Source organism: Mustelus asterias, chromosome 19 (assembly GCF_964213995.1).
Source record: "Mustelus asterias chromosome 19, sMusAst1.hap1.1, whole genome shotgun sequence".
Classification (NCBI taxonomy): domain Eukaryota; kingdom Metazoa; phylum Chordata; class Chondrichthyes; order Carcharhiniformes; family Triakidae; genus Mustelus; species Mustelus asterias.
This window is the reverse complement of record NC_135819.1, coordinates 12,237,574-12,256,256: the sequence shown is the minus strand read 5'-3', so window position 1 is coordinate 12,256,256 and position 18,683 is coordinate 12,237,574. Positions and strand designations below refer to the sequence as shown.

At 48.7% G+C, this 18,683-nt stretch overlaps 1 protein-coding gene across 2 annotated transcripts in view; it reads left to right on the top strand.

Moving 5' to 3' along the window:
* The window catches only part of trip10a (thyroid hormone receptor interactor 10a), a 142,168-nt gene that overhangs the window by 102,879 nt on the left and 20,606 nt on the right, over window positions 1-18,683 (top strand). For both annotated transcript variants that reach the window (XM_078235059.1, XM_078235058.1), the window contains exons 7-9: window positions 3,548-3,676; window positions 5,974-6,120; window positions 6,555-6,752. In XM_078235059.1, the coding sequence (XP_078091185.1) occupies window positions 3,548-3,676; window positions 5,974-6,120; window positions 6,555-6,752 (474 nt within the window). The remainder of the gene's footprint in view (window positions 1-3,547; window positions 3,677-5,973; window positions 6,121-6,554; window positions 6,753-18,683) is intronic.

Genomic DNA, 18,683 nt, shown 5'->3' with positions numbered 1-18,683 from the left:
CGGGACATCCTTTCTTGCAGCGTATCAGGTAGACAATGTTGGCTGAGTTGCAAGAGTATGTACCGTGTACCTGGTGGATGGTGTTCTCACGTGAGATGATGGCATCCGTGTCGATGATCTGGCACATCTTGCAGAGATTGCTGTGGCAGGGTTGTGTGGTGTCGTCGTCACTGTTCTCCTGAAGGCTGGGTAGTTTGCTGCGGACAATGGTCTGTTTGAGGTTGTGCGGTTGTTTGAAGGCAAGAAATGGGGGTGTGGGGATGGCCTTGGCGAGATGTTCGTCTTCATCGATGACATGTTGAAGGCTCCAAAGAAGATGTTGTAGCTTCTCTGTTCCGGGGAAGTACTGGATGACGAAGGGTACTTTATCCACCATGTCCCGTGTTTGTCATCTGAGGAGGTCGGTGCGCTTTGTCGCTGTGGCGCATCAGAACTGTTGATTGATGAGTCGAGCGCCATATCCTGTTCTTATGAGGGCATCTTTCAGCGTCTGGAGGTGTCTGTTGTGATCCTCCTCATCCGAGCAGATCCTGTGTATACGGAGGGCTTGTCCGTAGGGGATGGCTTCTTTAACATGTTTAGGGTGGAAGCTGGAGAAGTGGAACATCGTGAGATTATCCGTGGGCTTGCGGTACAGTGAAGTGCTGAGGTGACCGTCCTTGATGGAGATGCGTGTGTCCAAGAATGCAACTGATTCCGGAGAATAGTCCATGGTGAGTCTGATGGTGGGATGGAACTTGTTGATGTCATCATATAGTTGTTTCAGTGATTGTTCACCATGACTCCAAAGGAAGAAAATGTCATCGATGTATCTAGTGTATAGCATCGGTTGAAGGTCCCGTGCGGTGAAGAAGTCTTGTTCGAACCTGTGCATGAAGCTGTTGGCATATTGAGATGCGAATTTGGTGCCCATGGCTGTTCTGTGTGTCTGGATGAAGAACTGGTTGTTGAAGGTGAAGACATTGTGGTCCAGGATGAAGCGGATGAGTTGTAAAATTGCAACTGGAGACTGGCAGTTGTCGGCGTTGAGTACTGAGGCAGTTGCAGCAATGCCATCGTCGTGGGGGATGCTGGTGTAGAGTGCCGAGACATCCATTGTGACGAGGAGTGCTCCTGGTTCAACTGCTCCATGTGCGTTGAGTATCTGTAGGAAGTCCGTAGTGTCGCGACAAAGTCTGGGGGTTCTTTGTACAATGGATTTCAGGATGCCCTCGACGTAGCCGGAGAGGTTCTCTCACAGGGTCCCATTGCCCGATACGATGGGATGGCCGGGTGTGTTTGCCTTGTGTATCTTCGGGAGGCAGAAGAGATCTCCAACGCGGGGAGTACGTGGGATGAGAGCACGGAGGGTGTTCTGATGGTCCGGATCAAAGGTCTTGATCAGTCTGTTGAGTTGACGGGTGTGTTCTTTGGTCGGATCTGCGGGTAACTGTCTGTAGTATTCCTCGTTGTTCAGTTGTCGGTAAAGTTCTTTGCAGTAATCCGTTCTGTTCAGTATGACGATGGCCCCTCCTTTGTATGCTGGTTTGATGACAATGTTGCAGTTGGCCTGAGAGCGTGGATGGCGTTGCGTTGTGCTTGGATGATGTTCGGGGCTGTCTTGTGAGTGCGGCTGATGAATCTGGCATTGACGCACCTCCTGACGACTTGGGCATACATGTCGAGTCGAGGGCAGCGGCCTTCCGGAGGAGTCCAATTCGACTCTTTCCTCTTCGGTTGCTGCACCGCGGATCTCTCTGTCGGCTGTTCCGGTTCATTGGCTGTCTCATTGTGTTCGCTGTTGGCCTCTTGGGGTTTGTGGAAGAACTCCCGCAGGCCTCATTCGCCTGATGAATTCCTCTGTGTCTGCTGCGAGACTGATGGGGTCCATTTTGGTGGTGGGGCAGAAATTGAGCCCTCGGCTGAGAACTTCGATTTCATCTGGTTGAAGTGTGTAGTCCGATAAGTTGACAATGGACTTCCCTGCAGTGGTACTGTTCTCTACTGTGGTACCGGGGGAGGCTTGGTTGCTGCTGGTGGTGATGCCAAGTTTCTCAGGTTTCCTGTTCTTGATGTGCATGTAGATGGCGTAGTTCCTTTGTCTCGTCTGCTTGGCAGAGTTTCGCAACTGGTCTGCGTCCTGAGCGCAAGTTGAGAATATGGACTCTATCTTGGTTTCCAGGATGCGGTGTTTGCTGTAGAGCTGGTGTATGAGCTGGTTGAGAAGTTTAAGAGAGGTGCGTCTCCACAACCAGCAATGCCCATGTCTTTAAAAGTTTATTTATTTATTAGTTACAAGTAGGCTTACATTCACACTGCACTGAAATTACTGTGAAAATCCCCTCGTCTCCACACTCCGGGTACACTGAGGGAGAATTTAGCATGGCCAATCCATCTAACCTGCACATCTTTGGAGTGTGGGAGGAAACCGGAGCACCCGGAGGAAACCCACGCAGACACGAGGAGAATGTGCAAACTCCACACAGCCAGTGACCCAAGCCGGGGATCGAACCCGGGTCCCTGGCGCTGTGCGAACCCCTGTGGCAGTGTCCCATGAATGAGTAAAAAAGAAATTGACAAAGATTCAACCGACTCAACAACAGCTTCTTCCCTGCTGCCATCAGACTTTATATTAAGCTGATCATACCTTATATTAAGTTGATCTTTCTCTACACCCTAGCTATAACTGTAAAACTACATTCTGCACCCTCTCCTTTCCTTTTACCCATGTAAGCTATGAATGATGTGTTTTGTCTGTATAGCGCGCAAGAAACAATACTTTTCACTTTATCCCAGTACAGGTGACAATAAATCAAATCAAAATTTCTCATGCCAAATTTTAATAATGTAACTGATGTACATGCCTTAGAAGTCGGTGGGTAAATAGATCTTTTTGCGTCCACCTGATGTTATCTTGATTTAGTGTCTTATCCGAAAGGCGGCGTCTCCAACAGTGCACTACTCCCTTAGTAGTACCATACCATAGTGTCAGGACGGCACAGTGGTTAGCCACTGCTGCCTCTCAGCGCCAGGGACCCGGGTTCGATTCCCAGCTCGGGTCCCTGTCTGTACGGAGTCTGCACGTTCTCTCCGTGTCTGCGTGGGTTTCCTCCCACAGTCCGAAAGACGTGCTGGTTTGGGTGCATTGGCCGTGCTAAATTCTCCCTCGGTGTTACCCTCGCCAGAGTGTGGCGACTAGGGGGATTTTCACAGTAACTTCATTGCAGTGTTAATGTAAGCCTTACTTGTAACACTAATGAACTTAAAACTGACATTGTCAAACCCCCTGTTGGATATTTCCAGTCTTTTTTGCTTTTAGATCCGATTTCCAGCACTCAGTTAAGTTCTAAAACCCATTTGACAAGCGTAGATATTCATCCCGTTTTTTGATAAGCACTTTGTGTTTTTATTTGAATTCTTGAGCTGTGGGTGTTGGTGCTGGAATCGTGGAAAAGAGTGATGTCAAGAGATGTATTCACTGTCACTCCCCACTGGGAGTGCTGAGTGTGATTGGAGTGGGTCCTTCACTGGCCAAGAGTAAATGATGTTGATTGCTTTTCCCCCTCAGGCGAAACAGCAGGCAAATCTGCGCAATCACATGGTGGAAGAAAGCAAGAATGAATACGCCTCCCAACTACAGAAATACAACAAGGACCAGAATCAGTTTTACTTTGCCGAAATGCCTCATATTTTCAACGTAAGTTTAAGGAATTCTTCAGAGACTAGAACCAATGTGAGGTCAATTTAGCGAGAAGTAAGTCTGATACCGTTGTAGAATCCCTATCATGCAGAAGGAGGCCATTCAGCCCATCGAGTCTGCACTGACTCTCTGACAGAGCATCTTACTCAGGCCATTTTCCCCCACCCAATCCCCTTGCCCCTTAGTGTCAAGGGGACTAGCAAGGGTACATGCATGGGGTTACGGGGATAGGGCCTGGGTGGGATTGTGGTCCCTGCAGACTTGATGGGCCGAATGGCTTCCTTCTGCACTGTGGGATTCTATGATTCTAACTCCACAAGTTTACCATGGCTAATCCATGATGGGTGGCACAGTGGTTAGCACTGCTGCCTCACAGTGCCAGGGGCCCAGGTTCGATTCCCAGCTTGGGTCACTGTCTGGATGGAGTTTGCACGTTCTCCCCCGTGTCCGTGTGGGTTTCCTCCGGGTGCTCCGGTTTCTTCCCACAGTCCAAAGATGTACGGGTGAGGTAGATTGGTCATGCCAAATTAACTCTTTGTGTCAGGGGGATTAGCAGGGTAAATGTGTAGGGTTAAGGGGATAGGGTCTGGGTGGGGTTGTTGTCAGTGCAGACTCAATGGGCTGAATAGCCTCCTGCACTGTAGGAAATCTATGAATCTGTGATAATTTTTGGAACACTAAGGGGCAAGTTAGCATGGCCAATCCACTTAACCTGCACATCTTTGGAGTGTGGGAGGAAACCCATGCAGACATGGGGGGAACGTGCAGACTCCACGCACACAGTGACCCGAGGCCGGAATCGAACCCGGGTCCCTGGCGCTGCGAGGCAGTAGTGCTAACCACTGTGCCACCCTTCGTTAGGAAAAACTTGTGGAAGAGGTGTTTGGAATAATCTTGGCCAGGTTTAAGCAAAAAGAAAAATGTTGGGAATATTGAAATTGCAATCAGCTGCGACATTGAGATTTCGTGTAACGGAAGGATGAGCTAATTTGGCAGCTTTATTTGTGAGTAGCTGACGGCAAGAGCAGTAAATTTTAAGATCTTTCCCTTTCCTACGGCTAGTCGACACCCCGGCGGGATCACAAAAGAGTCTGGAGAACTAAAGACCATTGCATTAATGTGACAAAAGCTTGGCTAAAAATCATAACAGGCAATAAAAAGATTGTCTTGGTTTCTAATTCATTATTCCTGTGGATTTTAAACTGCAGCTGCAGGTTTGCCACATTTTTTATCCAAAGCAGCAGTCAGGGCTCCAAAATAACAAAACAGGCTTTTGAATTGAACCAATGAGTTTAAAGCAAGCACGCAGAGACACAGGACCAATGGAGTTCAAATGTGAGGTTTGGTGACAGCCTCAAGCCACTCAGATTGCAGAAATACTGAGAGGTAATTCCAGGTATTTAAACCCAGACAAGGAAATAAAAGCTTGCCACCTCTTTAGTTGGCAGGAGGGAGAGGCGAGGCTCTCATATAGAATCCTGCAGTTTAATATATATCTTCAGAAAATCACGACCTAAAGAGAAAGAGATACCAACTCAAAGTGTTTCAGACGGAAGCATCAGAAGAAAGTTCATACTTCCAACCGACGCCTGGTATTATGTTATTTGAGAGTGACTATATCCGATAAGGATTTATTTTGTTATTCCTGAATGAGCCTTGTAATATTCGAACAGCATTCTATTGGGGAGTTTATTCAATTTGTTAATTGTTTTAATAAGGTTGTCACCAGTGTTAACAGAAAGACCTGTTAATTGTTCATGATAGAGAGGCCGGAATTTTATCGGCACGTCCACTGCAATTGTGGGGGAAGGGGAGGCTTGGGGAACGGCATTCTCCGCCGACCTTGGGCGGGATTGTACGAAACTCGGGCGGGATGCGAAACTCGGGTAGTGGGATGCTCCTGGTTTTGGTAAATTAAAGCAGGATCTAACACCCTGGGTGGAATTTTACCAGTGCTGGTAAGATTCCACCCAGGGTGTTAGATCCTGCTTTAATTTACCAAAACCAGGAGCATCCCACTACCCTCGCGCACACTCGTATAAGATTACAAGGCGACGTATCCCTTTGGGTGGTTCCAAAATCGTGCAGAGGGAAAAAAAATCACCTCCGTGTCGTAACATTTGGCAACTCAGGTTAAAACCTAACGATCGCGATTGGAAATCATTGGTTTTCCCCAACATGGTGTCAGTGAGGTGGGGCAATGGCAGGAGGTGGTATCATTTAAGCTCTACCTTTTCAGTTTCCTCCTGCTTCTCCTTCTCTCTCAATCCAAGTGTCCTCTCGTGTGTTTACAGAAACTCCAGGAGATGGATGAGAAGCGGGTACAGAAGCTGTGCGAGGCGTACAAGATGTTTGCGGACACGGAACGTCAAGTCATGCCAATCATTGGGAAGTGCCTGGATGGGATGACGAAAGCTGCAGAATCTGTGAACGAGAGCGGTGTACGTAGAATTGCTGATCATTAATACTGTGTGATCGACGGCCATGCGTCAGGCACGGCTCAGTGGACCTTCGGGCCCGAGTATCACTTGAACACAAAATCTAGTCTTTCATGTATTCATTCGTGGGACATGGGCGTCGCTGGCTGGGCCAGCATTTATTGCCCATCCCTAGTTTCCCCCGGGTGCTCCGGTTTCCTCCCACAGTCCGAAAGACGTGCTGGTTAGGGTGCATTGGCCGTGCTAAATTCTCCCTCAGTGTTACCCGAACAGGCACCAGAATGTGGCGACCAGGGGATTTTCACAGTAACTTCATTGCGGTGTTAATGTAAGCCCACTTGTGACAAATAAATAAACTTTAGCTTTATGCATGCACATTTTGTAAAAACAAGCGTTGAGTCTTCATATGTGTCTCCTCCCCTCTCGTTTTTAACCAGGATTCTCAAGTACTGATTGAGGCCTACAAGTCAGGCTTTGAGAGACCGGGGGAGTTGGAATTTGAAGACTACAGCCAGATGATTAATCGGACCTCGTCAGAAAATAGTCTTGGTTCTCTTAAGTCGGAGTCTCGAGTTGACCAGAGGACCATTAATAAAAGCAAGACCAAACGTTGGCCATTTGGAAAGAAGAACAAGGTATGGCCATAAAGACACGGAGCTCCAGTTCGCCTAACAGATTACTCAAACGTGATCGCGTGCTAACAATTCTTAACATGAGGCATGGATTTATAATTTTATTGGTTCCACCTCACATCTTACAGCTTTTTTTTTCACCTTTTACCGATGAGAACTTTTTATTCTAGCGTGCGTTGCTGGTTTTCATTCTCTCTTTGACCTTACAGGAACTTTCATGTCACTGTTATTTGCTTTTAGGTGGCAGCCCTCGCATTTGCATCTACTTTTAGTTTCTCCTATTTTCTTCCAATATTTTCCTCTTCCTTGCCAAAGGCCTGCCGTGCTCCAGGTGCTGACCCGTACTGGGATACAGATCCGTGAGCTCTTCGCTGCATTGTGTCTACTCGAGGCTCAACACTTAAGAGTCGGAAGGCTAGGCCCTGTTTCAAACACGTAATATAGACTGGCACTCCCTGTGCTGTACTGAGGGAGCGCGCATTCAGCCAAGCCCCCATTAATCAGCTGGGCATGCACCATGGTGTTACTATGAAAGAACATCACCAATTACAGATTATCTGACCATCGTCTCATTACAGTTTGCAGCGTTCAAATTGACTGCCATGTTTTCTGTGTCACACCAGGGACTACGCTTCAAAATGTTTCATTGGCCGTAAATCGTTTTGGAACATCTTGTGGTCGTAAAAGGGCCCTATCTCAGTGCAAGTCTTGGTTTCAACAGTGGGTGTTCATGTGCTTAGGGCAACACTGCTGAACCTGATACTATTCCCAGTGGGCAGCACGGTAGCACAGTGGTTAGCACTGCTGCCTCACAGCGTCAGGGACCCGGGTTCGATTCCTGGCTTGGGTCACTGTCGGTGCGTGAGTCTGCATGTTCTCCCCGTGTCTGTGTGGGTTTCCTCCGGGTGCTCCAGTTTCCTCACACAGTCTGAAAGACGTGCTGGTTAGTTGGTTTGGCCATGCTAAATTCTCCCTCAGTGTACCCGAATAGGCGCCGGGAGTGTGGCGACTAGGGGATTTTCACAGCAACTTCATCGCAGTGTTAATGTCAGCATACTTGTGACACTAATAAATAAACTTTAGGTGCATTGACCATGCTAAATTCTCCCTCAGTAAACCTAAACAGGCAAAGAACAAGGAAAATTACAGCACAGGAACAGGCCCTTTGGCCCTCCAAGCCTGCACCGACCATGCTGCCCGACTTAACTAAAACCCCCTTCCGGGGACCATATCCCTCCATCCCCATCCTATTCATGTATTTGTCAAGACGCCCCTTAAAAGTCACTATTGTATCTGCTTCCACTATCTCCCCCGGCAACGAGTTCCAGGAACCCACCACCCTCTGTATAAAAAGCCTGCCAAAAGGGAGTGTGGCGACTGGGGGATTTTCACAGTGACTTCATTGCCGGGTTAATGTGAGCCAACTTGTGACTAATAAATAAACTTTCAACTTAAAATCAGTTTTCCAGGAGGAGTTGCTGAATAGATACCATAGCCTGGCTGAGTTATTTTTCCCCCCTCCTTTTCCTCCTATGTCACTCCACGGGTTTGCTGGAGACTGTTGTTTCTGGCCTCAGTGCTGGCTGAGATACGTTAAATACGTAACATTTGGGAAATACCCTTGATCTTTCCTGGCTGTGCATCTTGATAGCACATAGGCTGGTGCTTTTATCCGCTCTCTCAGGGGAGCCATTCATTGAGCCTGTGGGGGACCATTGGGGATTCTCCAGCGAACCATTCTTCTCCTGTCGTGTGATGCCATTATACAAGGGCGGGTGTGTTCGGCCGAATGACAACCCAACCAGCATTGGTAGGAAAGCAGATCTAGCCCGCTCTCATTGCTGGATTTAGTCATGCGAGCGCTGGGAGTTGACTCCTAACCCAGACTGAATGATATCAGCCATGCCTCAGTTACCAGCACATTCCGACACAAAGCTGTGGGTTGTGAGGGAGCCTTGCGCTGTCGGACGTGCCATCTTCCAGGTCCGTGTTGGATTTAACCGTTCCCAAGACAGCGTTCCAAGAGCGTTAACCCCGGATGCCTCGTCTAAATATTTATCACTCAACTGAAACAGACTGCTCATTATTGCATTGCTGTTTGTGGGAGCTTACTGTGCATCAATTGAATAAAGAACAAAGAAAATTACAGCACAGGAACAGGCCCTACGGCCCTCCAAGCCTGCACCGACCATGCTGCCCAACTGAACTAAAAACCCCTACCCTTCCGGGCACCATATCCCTCTATTCCCATCCTATTTACGCATTTGTCAAGACGACCCTTAAAAGTCAGTATTGTATCCGCTTCCACTACCTCCCCCCGGCAGCGAGTTCCAGGCCCCACCACCTTCTGTGTAAAAAAACTTGCCTTGTACATCTCCTTTAAACCTTGCCCCTCATACCTTAAACCTGTGTCCCCTAGTAATTGACTCTTCCACCCTGGGAAAAAGCTTCTGACTATCCAGGTTGCCACAAGACATAGGAGCAGAATTAGGCCACTCGACCCATCGAGTCTGCTCCGCCATTCGATCATGGCTGATATTTTTCTCATCCCCATTCTCCTGCCTTTTCCCCATAACCCCTCATCCCCTTATTAATCAAGAACCTATCTATCTCTGTCTTAAAGACACTCAATGACCTGGCCTCCACAGCCATATGCAGCAAAGAGTTCCACAGATTCACCACTCTCTCTGGCTGAAGAAATTCCTCCTCATCTCTGTTTTAAAGTATTGTCCCTTTAGCCTGAGGTGGTGCCCTCTGGTTCTAGTTTTTCCTACTAGTGGAAACATCCTCTCTGCGTCCACTCTATCCGGGCCTCGCAATATCCTGTAAGTTTCAATAAGATCCCCCCCTCATCCTTCTGAACTCCAATGGGTACAGACCCAGAGTCCTCAACCGTTCCTCATACAACAAGCTCTTCATTCCAGGGATCATTCCTGTCAACTTCCTCTGGACCCTTTCCAAGGCCAGCACATTTCTGATATTACAACCGTGACTACACTTGTGAAAGTACCTCATTGACTGTAAACTGCTTTGGGGCGTCTGGTGCGCATGAACCAAATGAAAGCCCTATCGCTTAAGGGAACACGCAAATGCAGACAGTTCTGAATTCATTTGAGAGTCTTAATCTTTCTAAGTATTCATGTTCGCAGTGGGCTTCACTGCCAAGGCTGGTCGTGGAATTCTACAGCACAGAAAGAAGCCCTCTTGCGCATTGTGTCTGCCTCAGCCATCAAGCACTTATCTATTCTCATCCCACTTTCCAGCACTTGGTCCGTAGCCTTGTATGTTTTGTCATTTCAAATGCTCATTGAAATGCTTCTTAAATGTTGAGGGTCCACCACCTCATTGCCCTTCAAGAGATTGTTGGCCAACTGCAGACCGTGCGGTCAAGGCTCCATCATGGCTTTCCTGGTGACACCGTGGATTAATATGCGGCTCAAAATGGCTGAATCGCGAGGGTCAGGAACATCTCGTGTTTGATCCCTGCGTGCATACTGAATTAACCAGAAGAACAAAGAACAATACAGCACAGGAACAGGCCCTTCGGCCCTCCAAGCCCGTGCCGCTCCCTGGTCCAAACTAGACCATTCATTTGTATCCCTCCATTCCCACTCCGTTCATGTGGCTATCTAGATAAATCTTAAACGTTCCCAGTGTGTCCGCCTCCACCACCTTGCCTGGCAGCGCATTCCAGGTCCCCACCACCCTCTGTGTAAAATATGTCCTTCTGATATCTGTGTTAAACCTCCCCCCCTTCACCTTCAACCTATGACCCCTCGTGAACGTCACCACCGACCTGGGGAAAAGCTTCCCACCGTTCACCCTATCTATCCCCTTCATAATTTTATACACCTCTATTAAGTCTCCCCTCATCCTCCGTCTTTCCAGGGAGAACAACCCCAGTTTACCCAATCTCTCCTCATAACTAAGCCCCTCCATACCAGGCAACATCCTGGTAAACCTCCTCTGTACTGTCTCCAAAGCCTCCACGTCCTTCTGGTAGTGTGGCGACCAGAACTGGACGCAGTATTCCAAATGCGGCCGAACCAACGTTCTATACATCTGCAACATCAGAAGCTCAGAATTCCCTCCACATCTCCCTATTCATTCATTTTTATTCATTCATGGGACATGGGCATCGCTGGCTGGCCAGCATTTATTATGTGGAAATGCCGGCGTTGGACTGGGGTGGGCACAGTAAGAAGCCTCACAACACCAGGTTAAAGTCCAACACGTTTATTTGGTAGCACAAGCTTTCGGAGCGCTGCTCCTTCTTCAGGTGAGTCATTTATTGCCCATCCTTAGTTGCCCTTGGAGGGCAGTTGAGAGTCAACCACATTGCTGTGGCTCTGGAGCCACATGTAGGCCCGACCAGGTAAGGACGGCAGATTTCCTTCCCTAAAGGACATTAGTGAACCGGATGGGTTTTTCCGACAATGGTTTCATGGTCATCAGTAGATTCTTAATTCCAGGTATTTTTTATTGAATTCAAATTCCACCATCTGCCGTGGCGGGATTCGAACCCGGGTCCCCAGCACAATAGTTGAGTTTCTGGTTTAATAGCCTAGTGATAATACCACTAGGCCATCGCCTCCCCCGATCAAAACATTCCAAGGAAGGCTATGGATCAAAAAGTTTTAACACTGAGCTACTTGAGATAGAACTCCACATAGACAATGACCCAAATTGGGAATGGAACCCGGGTCCCTGGCGCTGTGAGGCAGCAATGCTAACCACCATGCTATCATTCCACCAGCATATGTAAAAAGACATTTGATGATGGCTTAGTTATGTAGGCCTCCTGGGAACAGTGTGCCCACTCAGCCAGGATGACACAGATCTGTAATGCCCACTACTGCCATCTGTCCGATACGAGGCAGATGGGTGAAGATCAGTCAGGTGGGTGAGGCTCTGCAAAGCCAACTGAGTGGTAGTACCTTAAGGCAACACCTTATGCTTTGGGTGCAGTGGTCAATGTTCTCTTCCGTGCAGAGACACCCTCTGCTTGACTTGCAGTCACGGTGGAGGAAGTCAACTAATGTAGGCCAATATTTTTGTTCCCACCTGCATGGCCAAGTTTCACTGGAAAGGTAGATAGAAACATAGAAGATAGGAGCAGGAGGAGGCCATTTGGCCCTTCAAGCCTGCTCCGCCATTCATTACAATCATGGCTGATCGTCAAACTCAATAGCCTCATCCTGCTTTCTCCCCATAACCTTTGATCCCCAAGTGCTATATCCAGCCGCCTCTTGAATACATTCAATGTTTTGGCATCAACTACTTCCTGTGGCGATGAATTCCACAGGCTCACCACTCTTTGGGTGAAGAAATGTCTCCTCATCTCTGGGACGGCACGGTGGCATAGTGGTTGGCACTGCTGCTTCACAGCGCCAGGGACCCGGGTTCGATTCCCTGCTTGGGTCACTGTCTGTGTGGAGTCTGCACGTTCTCCCCGTGTCTGCGTGGGTTTCCTCCGGGTGCTCCGGTTTCCTCCTACATTCTGAAAGACGTGCTGGTTAGGGTGCATTGACCCGAACAAGCGCCGGAGTGTGGCGACTCGGGGAATTTCACAGTAACTTCATTGCAGTGTTAATGTAAGCCTTACTTGTGACTAATAAATAAACTTTAACTTTAAAAATGGTCTCCCCCGAATCCTCAGACTGTGTGACCCCTGGTTCTGGACTCCCCCACCATCGGGAACATCCTCCCTGCATCTACCCTGTCCAGTCCTGTTAGAATTTCATAAGTCTCTATGAGATTCTCCTCCCCCCCCCCCCCCCCCCCACCCCCCCCACCCCCATTCGTCGGAACTCCTCATTGGAGCCTTGCCGCCATTGAATCACAGCTTTACAAAAAGCTGTCGGAGGGGATGAGGGCCAGCGAGCCTCGTGCCCTCTCTCCTTTTGTTTCTTGTAACGCAGACAGATGGGCGGCATAAGTGTCCAGGGACCTCGGAGCCCACCCGATCTCCTCCAAGTGACCGCTTCCCACCTTGAGTATTTTGCAACCGGATATTCATCCGGCGTCTTGAGTTTGAAGCGTATTGAGGCCCTGCTGGATTCCGCCCTCACCCCCATGTCCACCCACTGAGGAGTGAAGACCCCAACTCACTTCTCCATAGCAACAACAATGACTTATCTCTCATTCCTTCAACTCGAGGTGTCAATAACCATTGTACCCTCACCGCTGCCTGGGCATGTAAGGCACTTTGGAAAGTCCTGGATATAAATACAAATCTTTCTTTTTTTTCTCTATCTCTTGGTGTATTTTTCCTGCTGGGACTGCAGACATTTTCCTTTTTTTTTTTAGCAATGTAACCTTGTTCCTGCAATAACTATTGAATTTTTTTCTTGCAGTGAGTTCTGGACCGTGATGCCAAATAACCTCTTGATCTTCTCTCTTCTTCATGCATCCGCTCTCCCTCCCCCCAACACACCCCGTCACCCCTTCCTGATCAATGCAAAAAGTCTCGTGAATTGGCTGGCACTGAGTGAGGCACGGGCACGTGGCACGCATGCAGTCTAACCAGCTTTTAATAGGCAGTAATGAACGCTGGCATGTAACAATCTGACTTGACGGTGAACACGTAGGAATGCATGAAATGTCTTTGTAAATGTGGCCACTCTTTTTAAAATAAAAGAAGGGTGCAATGATAGGTGGCATTCTCAAGTCAGGAGTGGGGAGCGTTGGTTGTGTTTGGAATGGACCCTGCTATTGACCTCTGAGCGTTGTTGAATCCAGTCCAATGGAATAAAGGCCTCTTATTTGTATTTCTCTGACAGTCGTCCAAATCTAGTTGAAAGATCATGAGGTGGAGATGCCGGCGTTGGACTGGGGTCGGGCACAGTAAGAAGTCTCACAACACCAGGTTGAAGTCCAACAGGTTTATTTGGAATCATGGGCTTTCGGAGCGCTGCTCCTTCATCAGGTGATACTCACTGATTCCAAATAAACCTGTTGGACTTTAACCTGGTGTCGTGAGACTTCTTACAGTTGAAAGATGGTAACTGTTGGTGTGCATTGAGCTGTAAGAGTGAGAGTTATCTGCGTCAATCCCCGCTGCATCCTTGGTGGGTTCGTCCTGGTCATGGCAGGGTGTGAATTGGGCATCTTACTGCCTCCAAGCAAATCAAAGCCGGGATTAGATCCATCCAGCTCCTGATCCATTGCACATTCACACATGGGGAAGATGGACTTTCGGATGAGATTCCAATAGGTTGATGGTCCCACTGGAATGGCACCTTAGCAAGAATCTGTGCCTTCAGTTGAGGAGGGAGAAAATGGGAAGAAATAACTAATGAAATACTCCCTCTGAGGTAATGAAACTCGCGTTCAACCTCAAACTAGGCCCAGGCACGCAAACACAGAACTGTATCTGGAGAGGAACACACGACGTACCAGACAAATTCAAAGGCCCAAAATGCATTGCTTCATGGCAGCCAGAGGCAGTGCAAACCACCCCAATTTTTAACCCTAACCATTATTCTGCTTCTTTCAATTTGCACATTAGAAAGCATGCAGTGGAAAATCTATACTAATTCCCTCTCTCTCCTGGCTTTCACACCTTCCCTGTATTTACAATGAGAAATGAGAGTGCGGATGACTTAATGGTGCCGGAAGCAATTGAGAATTCACCCTCCCGCGCCCCTCCCACCCCCACTCATTCTTCCTCATATTCCTCCCCGCACGCACCCCCCCCCCCAAAAAAAAGCATCCTGTCCCATCGATTCCGTACTGACACACAAAAAAACACCTGACCTCCAACCTAATCCCAGCTACCAGCAATTGGCCCATAGCCTTGAATGTTATGACATGCCAAGTGTACATCCAGGTACGTTTTGGGAACTTTCACAGTAACTTCATTGCAGTGTTAATGTAAGTCTACTTGTAACACTAATAAATAAACATTTTTTAAAGGATGTGAGGTATCCCGTCCCCATCACCCTCCCAGGCAGCGCATTCCAGAGCATCACCACCACCTGGGTAAGAGAGCTTTTCCTCACATCCCCCCTAAACCTCTTGCTCACCTTGAACCTATGTCCCCTCATGACTGACCCTTCAACTAATGGGAACAGCTGCTCCTTATCCACTCTGTCCATATCCCCCATAATCTTGAACACCTCGATCAGGTCGCACCTCAGTCTTCTCTGCTCCAGAGAAAACAACCCAAGCCTATCCAACCTCTCTTCATAACTTAAATGTTCCATCCCAGGCAGCATCCTGGTGAATCTCCTCTGCACCCTCTCCAGTGCAAACACATCTTTCCTGGTTAAAAAAAAGTTTATTTATTCGTCACAAGTAGGTTTACATTAACACTGCAATGAAGTTACTGTGAAAATCCCCTTGTCGCCACATTCCGGAGCCTATTCGGATAGACAGAGAGAATGTAGCACAGCCAATGCACCCTAACCAGCACATCTTTCAGACTGTGGGAGGAAACAAGAGCACCCGGAGGAAACCCACGCAGACACGGGGAGAAAGTGCAAACTCCGCGCACACAGGGACCCAAGCCGGGAATCGAACCCGGGTCCCTGGCGCTGTGAGGCAGCAGTGCTGACCACTGTGCCACCCCGTCCTACAATGTGGGGCGGCACGGTGGCACAGTGGTTAGCACTGCTGCTTCACAGCGCCAGGGACCTGGGTTCGATTCCTGGCTCGGGTTACTGGCTGTGTGGAGTCTGCACGTTCTCCCTGTGTCTGCGTGGGTTTCCTCCGGGTGCTCCAGTTTCCTCCCACATTCTGAAAGGCGTGCTGGTTAGGGTGCATTGACCCGAACAGGCGCCGGAGTGTGGCGACTAGGGGAATTTCACAGTAACTTCATTGCAGTGTTAATGTAAGCCATACTTGTGACTAATAAATAAACTTTAACTTTAGAATTGGTGGCCTCACCAAAGTGCTGTATGTGGTAAACCACCGTCGTGCCTTCGGCACGGTTGAGCTGTATAGTTGCCACGACTGTTCGTATGTGAGACATTCCCTGACGCCTTTAATTCGGCTGCACCTTTAACTGGAGGCTCCGCCCTCAGGGTATAAAGGCTGCAGCCCTCCCCCTCCGGCCTCAGTCGGGAGATCCTCATGCCCAGCATTGTTCTGTTTATTGTTCTGTTCCACATCGTTCCTTTTTAGCGAATAAAAGCCTTCTGTTCCTGGCAACATCAGCCTTGTCTATTTATCAGATGCGCCTCACTGTACAACTCCCAACATGACCTCCCTGCTCTTGTAATCTCGTTGCCTTGGACGTGGAATAGGAAATGCCTCACTGGGACAAGTAGCAGAGACCTGCCTTGACTGATGGCAGCTCTATCCCCGCGTGAGTCAGCACTAGTGAGAGGGGGGCAGGAAATTGGTTGCAAAGTTGGCTTTAGCATTTGTTCCATACTCTCCTTTACGTCGAGAGCTTAGTGTTAGACAATAAAATTGATGCACGTCAATCGAGCACAAGACACAAGGCTTCGGTAACTGAAGGCTTTTATTGTCTAACAATGGAACTATTAGAACACAAGTACACCACTCCAGACTGAAGGGGTCCCGCCCGAGCAGGGGGTCTTATACCTCTCCCAGGAGGCGGGGCCCGACTGGGATGTGCCACAACAGCAACAACCACAGGTGTATTAATCCCACAGTGTGAACACCCTAGCCCAACAACAACATTAGAACAACCCCACAGTGGTAACCAACGATGGTTCACCACAGGCAGGAAATTGGTTGCAAAGTTGGGGGTGAGGGGCGGCAGGAAGAGGGGAATGTTTTTCTGGATAGCAAAGCGATGAAGAAGCGGCGAGTCCTCAGTGCTTCCTGTAACTGTTGCACCCTTCGTCACGTTTGAGTTTACTCAGCCCAGCCCACCCCACTGAGCTGCCGTACAGAACCGCCGGCTGCGTTCCGCTTCCTTATCCACACCTTTGAAACGATGGCCAACTTCATCAATAATTTCGCATCCTGCTCTTTTGAACTCCTTTTATTTTCCAGGGCAGAATCAGATTGGGCAATGCCATACACAAGCAAATGTGCCAGGGCATGCCTTGGTGAGGTGATGCACCACAGATTGGTGAGGGTTGGCGGGGGAGGGGGGGATGGTGGGGAGTCCATGTTCCCTTTGTTTGAGCTCAGTTGGGTGGAGTGCGGGTGGAGGGAAGGGAGGGAAGGAGTTGGAGAAGGTTATTGAGTCGGCAACTTGAATCATGCTCGTGATAGCACGGGGAGGCAGTGGGATTGTCACTGGGTTAGTAATCCAGAGACCCTTGGTAATGCCCAGGGGACCCAGGTTCTTATTAAAAATTATTTTGTGGGACTTGGGCATCGTTGGCTGGGCCAGCATTTATTGCCCACCCCTAGTTGCCCGAGGGCAGTTGAGAGTCATAAACAAAAGCAAATCACTGCGGACGCTGGAATCTGAAACCACAAGAGAAAACGCTGGAAAATCTCAGCAGGTCTGGCAGCATCTGTATGGAGAGAAAAGAGCTGACGTTCTGAGTCCAGATGACCCCTTGTCAAAGCTAGATCTGGACTCAGAACGTCTTTTCTCTCCTTACAGATGCTGCCAGACCTGCTGAGATTTTCCAGCATTTTCCCTTTTGGTGGCAGTTGAGAGTCAACCACATTGCTGTGGCTTCTGGAGTCACATGTAGGCCAGACCGGGTAAGGACGGCAGATTTCTTTCCCTAAAGGACATTAGGTGAACCAGATGGGTTTTTCCGACAATGGTTTCATGGTCATCAGTAGATTCTTAATTCCAGATTTTTAAAATTGAATTCAAATTCCACCATCTGCTGCGGCGGGATTCGAACCCGGATCCCCAGAACATTCGCTGAGTTTCTGGATTAATAGTTTAGCAAGAATACTGCCTCCCCCATAGCAGATGGTGAAATTTGAATTCAATAAAAATCTGGAATTAAGAATCTACTGATGACCGTGAAACCATTGTCGGAAAAACCCATCTGGTTCACTAATGTCCTTTAGGGAAGGAAATCTGCCGTCCTTACCCGATCTGGCCTACATGTGACTCCAGAGCCACAGCAATGTGGTTGACTCTCAACTGGCCTCGGGGATGGGCAATAAATGCTGGCCAGCCAGCAACGCCCATGAACAAATGTAAAAACAAAACATGAGCAGCCGAGGGCCCAGGAGATGAGTGCGAGACTCTTGCCTGGTCTAAAGAAAAGCCCAAGGATCGCCATGAAGAACGAACTTGGGGACAAGAGTAGGCCATTCAGCCCTTCGAACCCATTCCATTAGATCATGGCAGATTTAAAAGCATCCAGAGAGGATGTCTCTGGAAAAATCTTTCTGTGCCAGCAATGTCCGTTTGGTTTTTGGAACCGTCTTATGCCTTCAGAAGCAGATCAGGGAATTGAGTCGAACAAATGCAAAATTCACTTCCTAACTTCAGTTTTAATCAACTGTGGTTTTGGGTCTGGGAATTTCCAGCAACCCAACCCCTTCAATGAGTGACTCAATAGCTGTGGCACAGTGGTTGGCACTGCTGCCTCACAGTGGTTAGCGCTGCTGCCTCACAGCGCCAGGGACACAGGTTCAATTCCTGGCTTGGGTCACTGTCTGTGCGGAGTCTGCACGTTCTCCTCGTGTCTGCGTGGGTTTCCTCCAGGTGCTCCGGTTTCCTTCCATAGTCTGAAAGACGTGCTGGTTAGGTGGATTGGCCATGCTAAATTGACCCTAGTGTCAGGGGGATAAGCAGGGTAAATACATGGGGTTACAGGAATAGGGCCTGGGTGGGACTGTGGTCGGTGCAGACTCGATGGGCCAAATGGCCTCCTTCTGCACTGTAGGGGTTCTATGCTCCTGTAACTGCTCCAGAGTTGGATTCTGAGGACTTGGGAATGGGATGTAAACAAAAAAAGTTTCCATTGTTAGACAGGATGAGAAATAGGGATGAATTTGGTCGGACAACTCTCCCCGCTTAACCCCCATTATGCG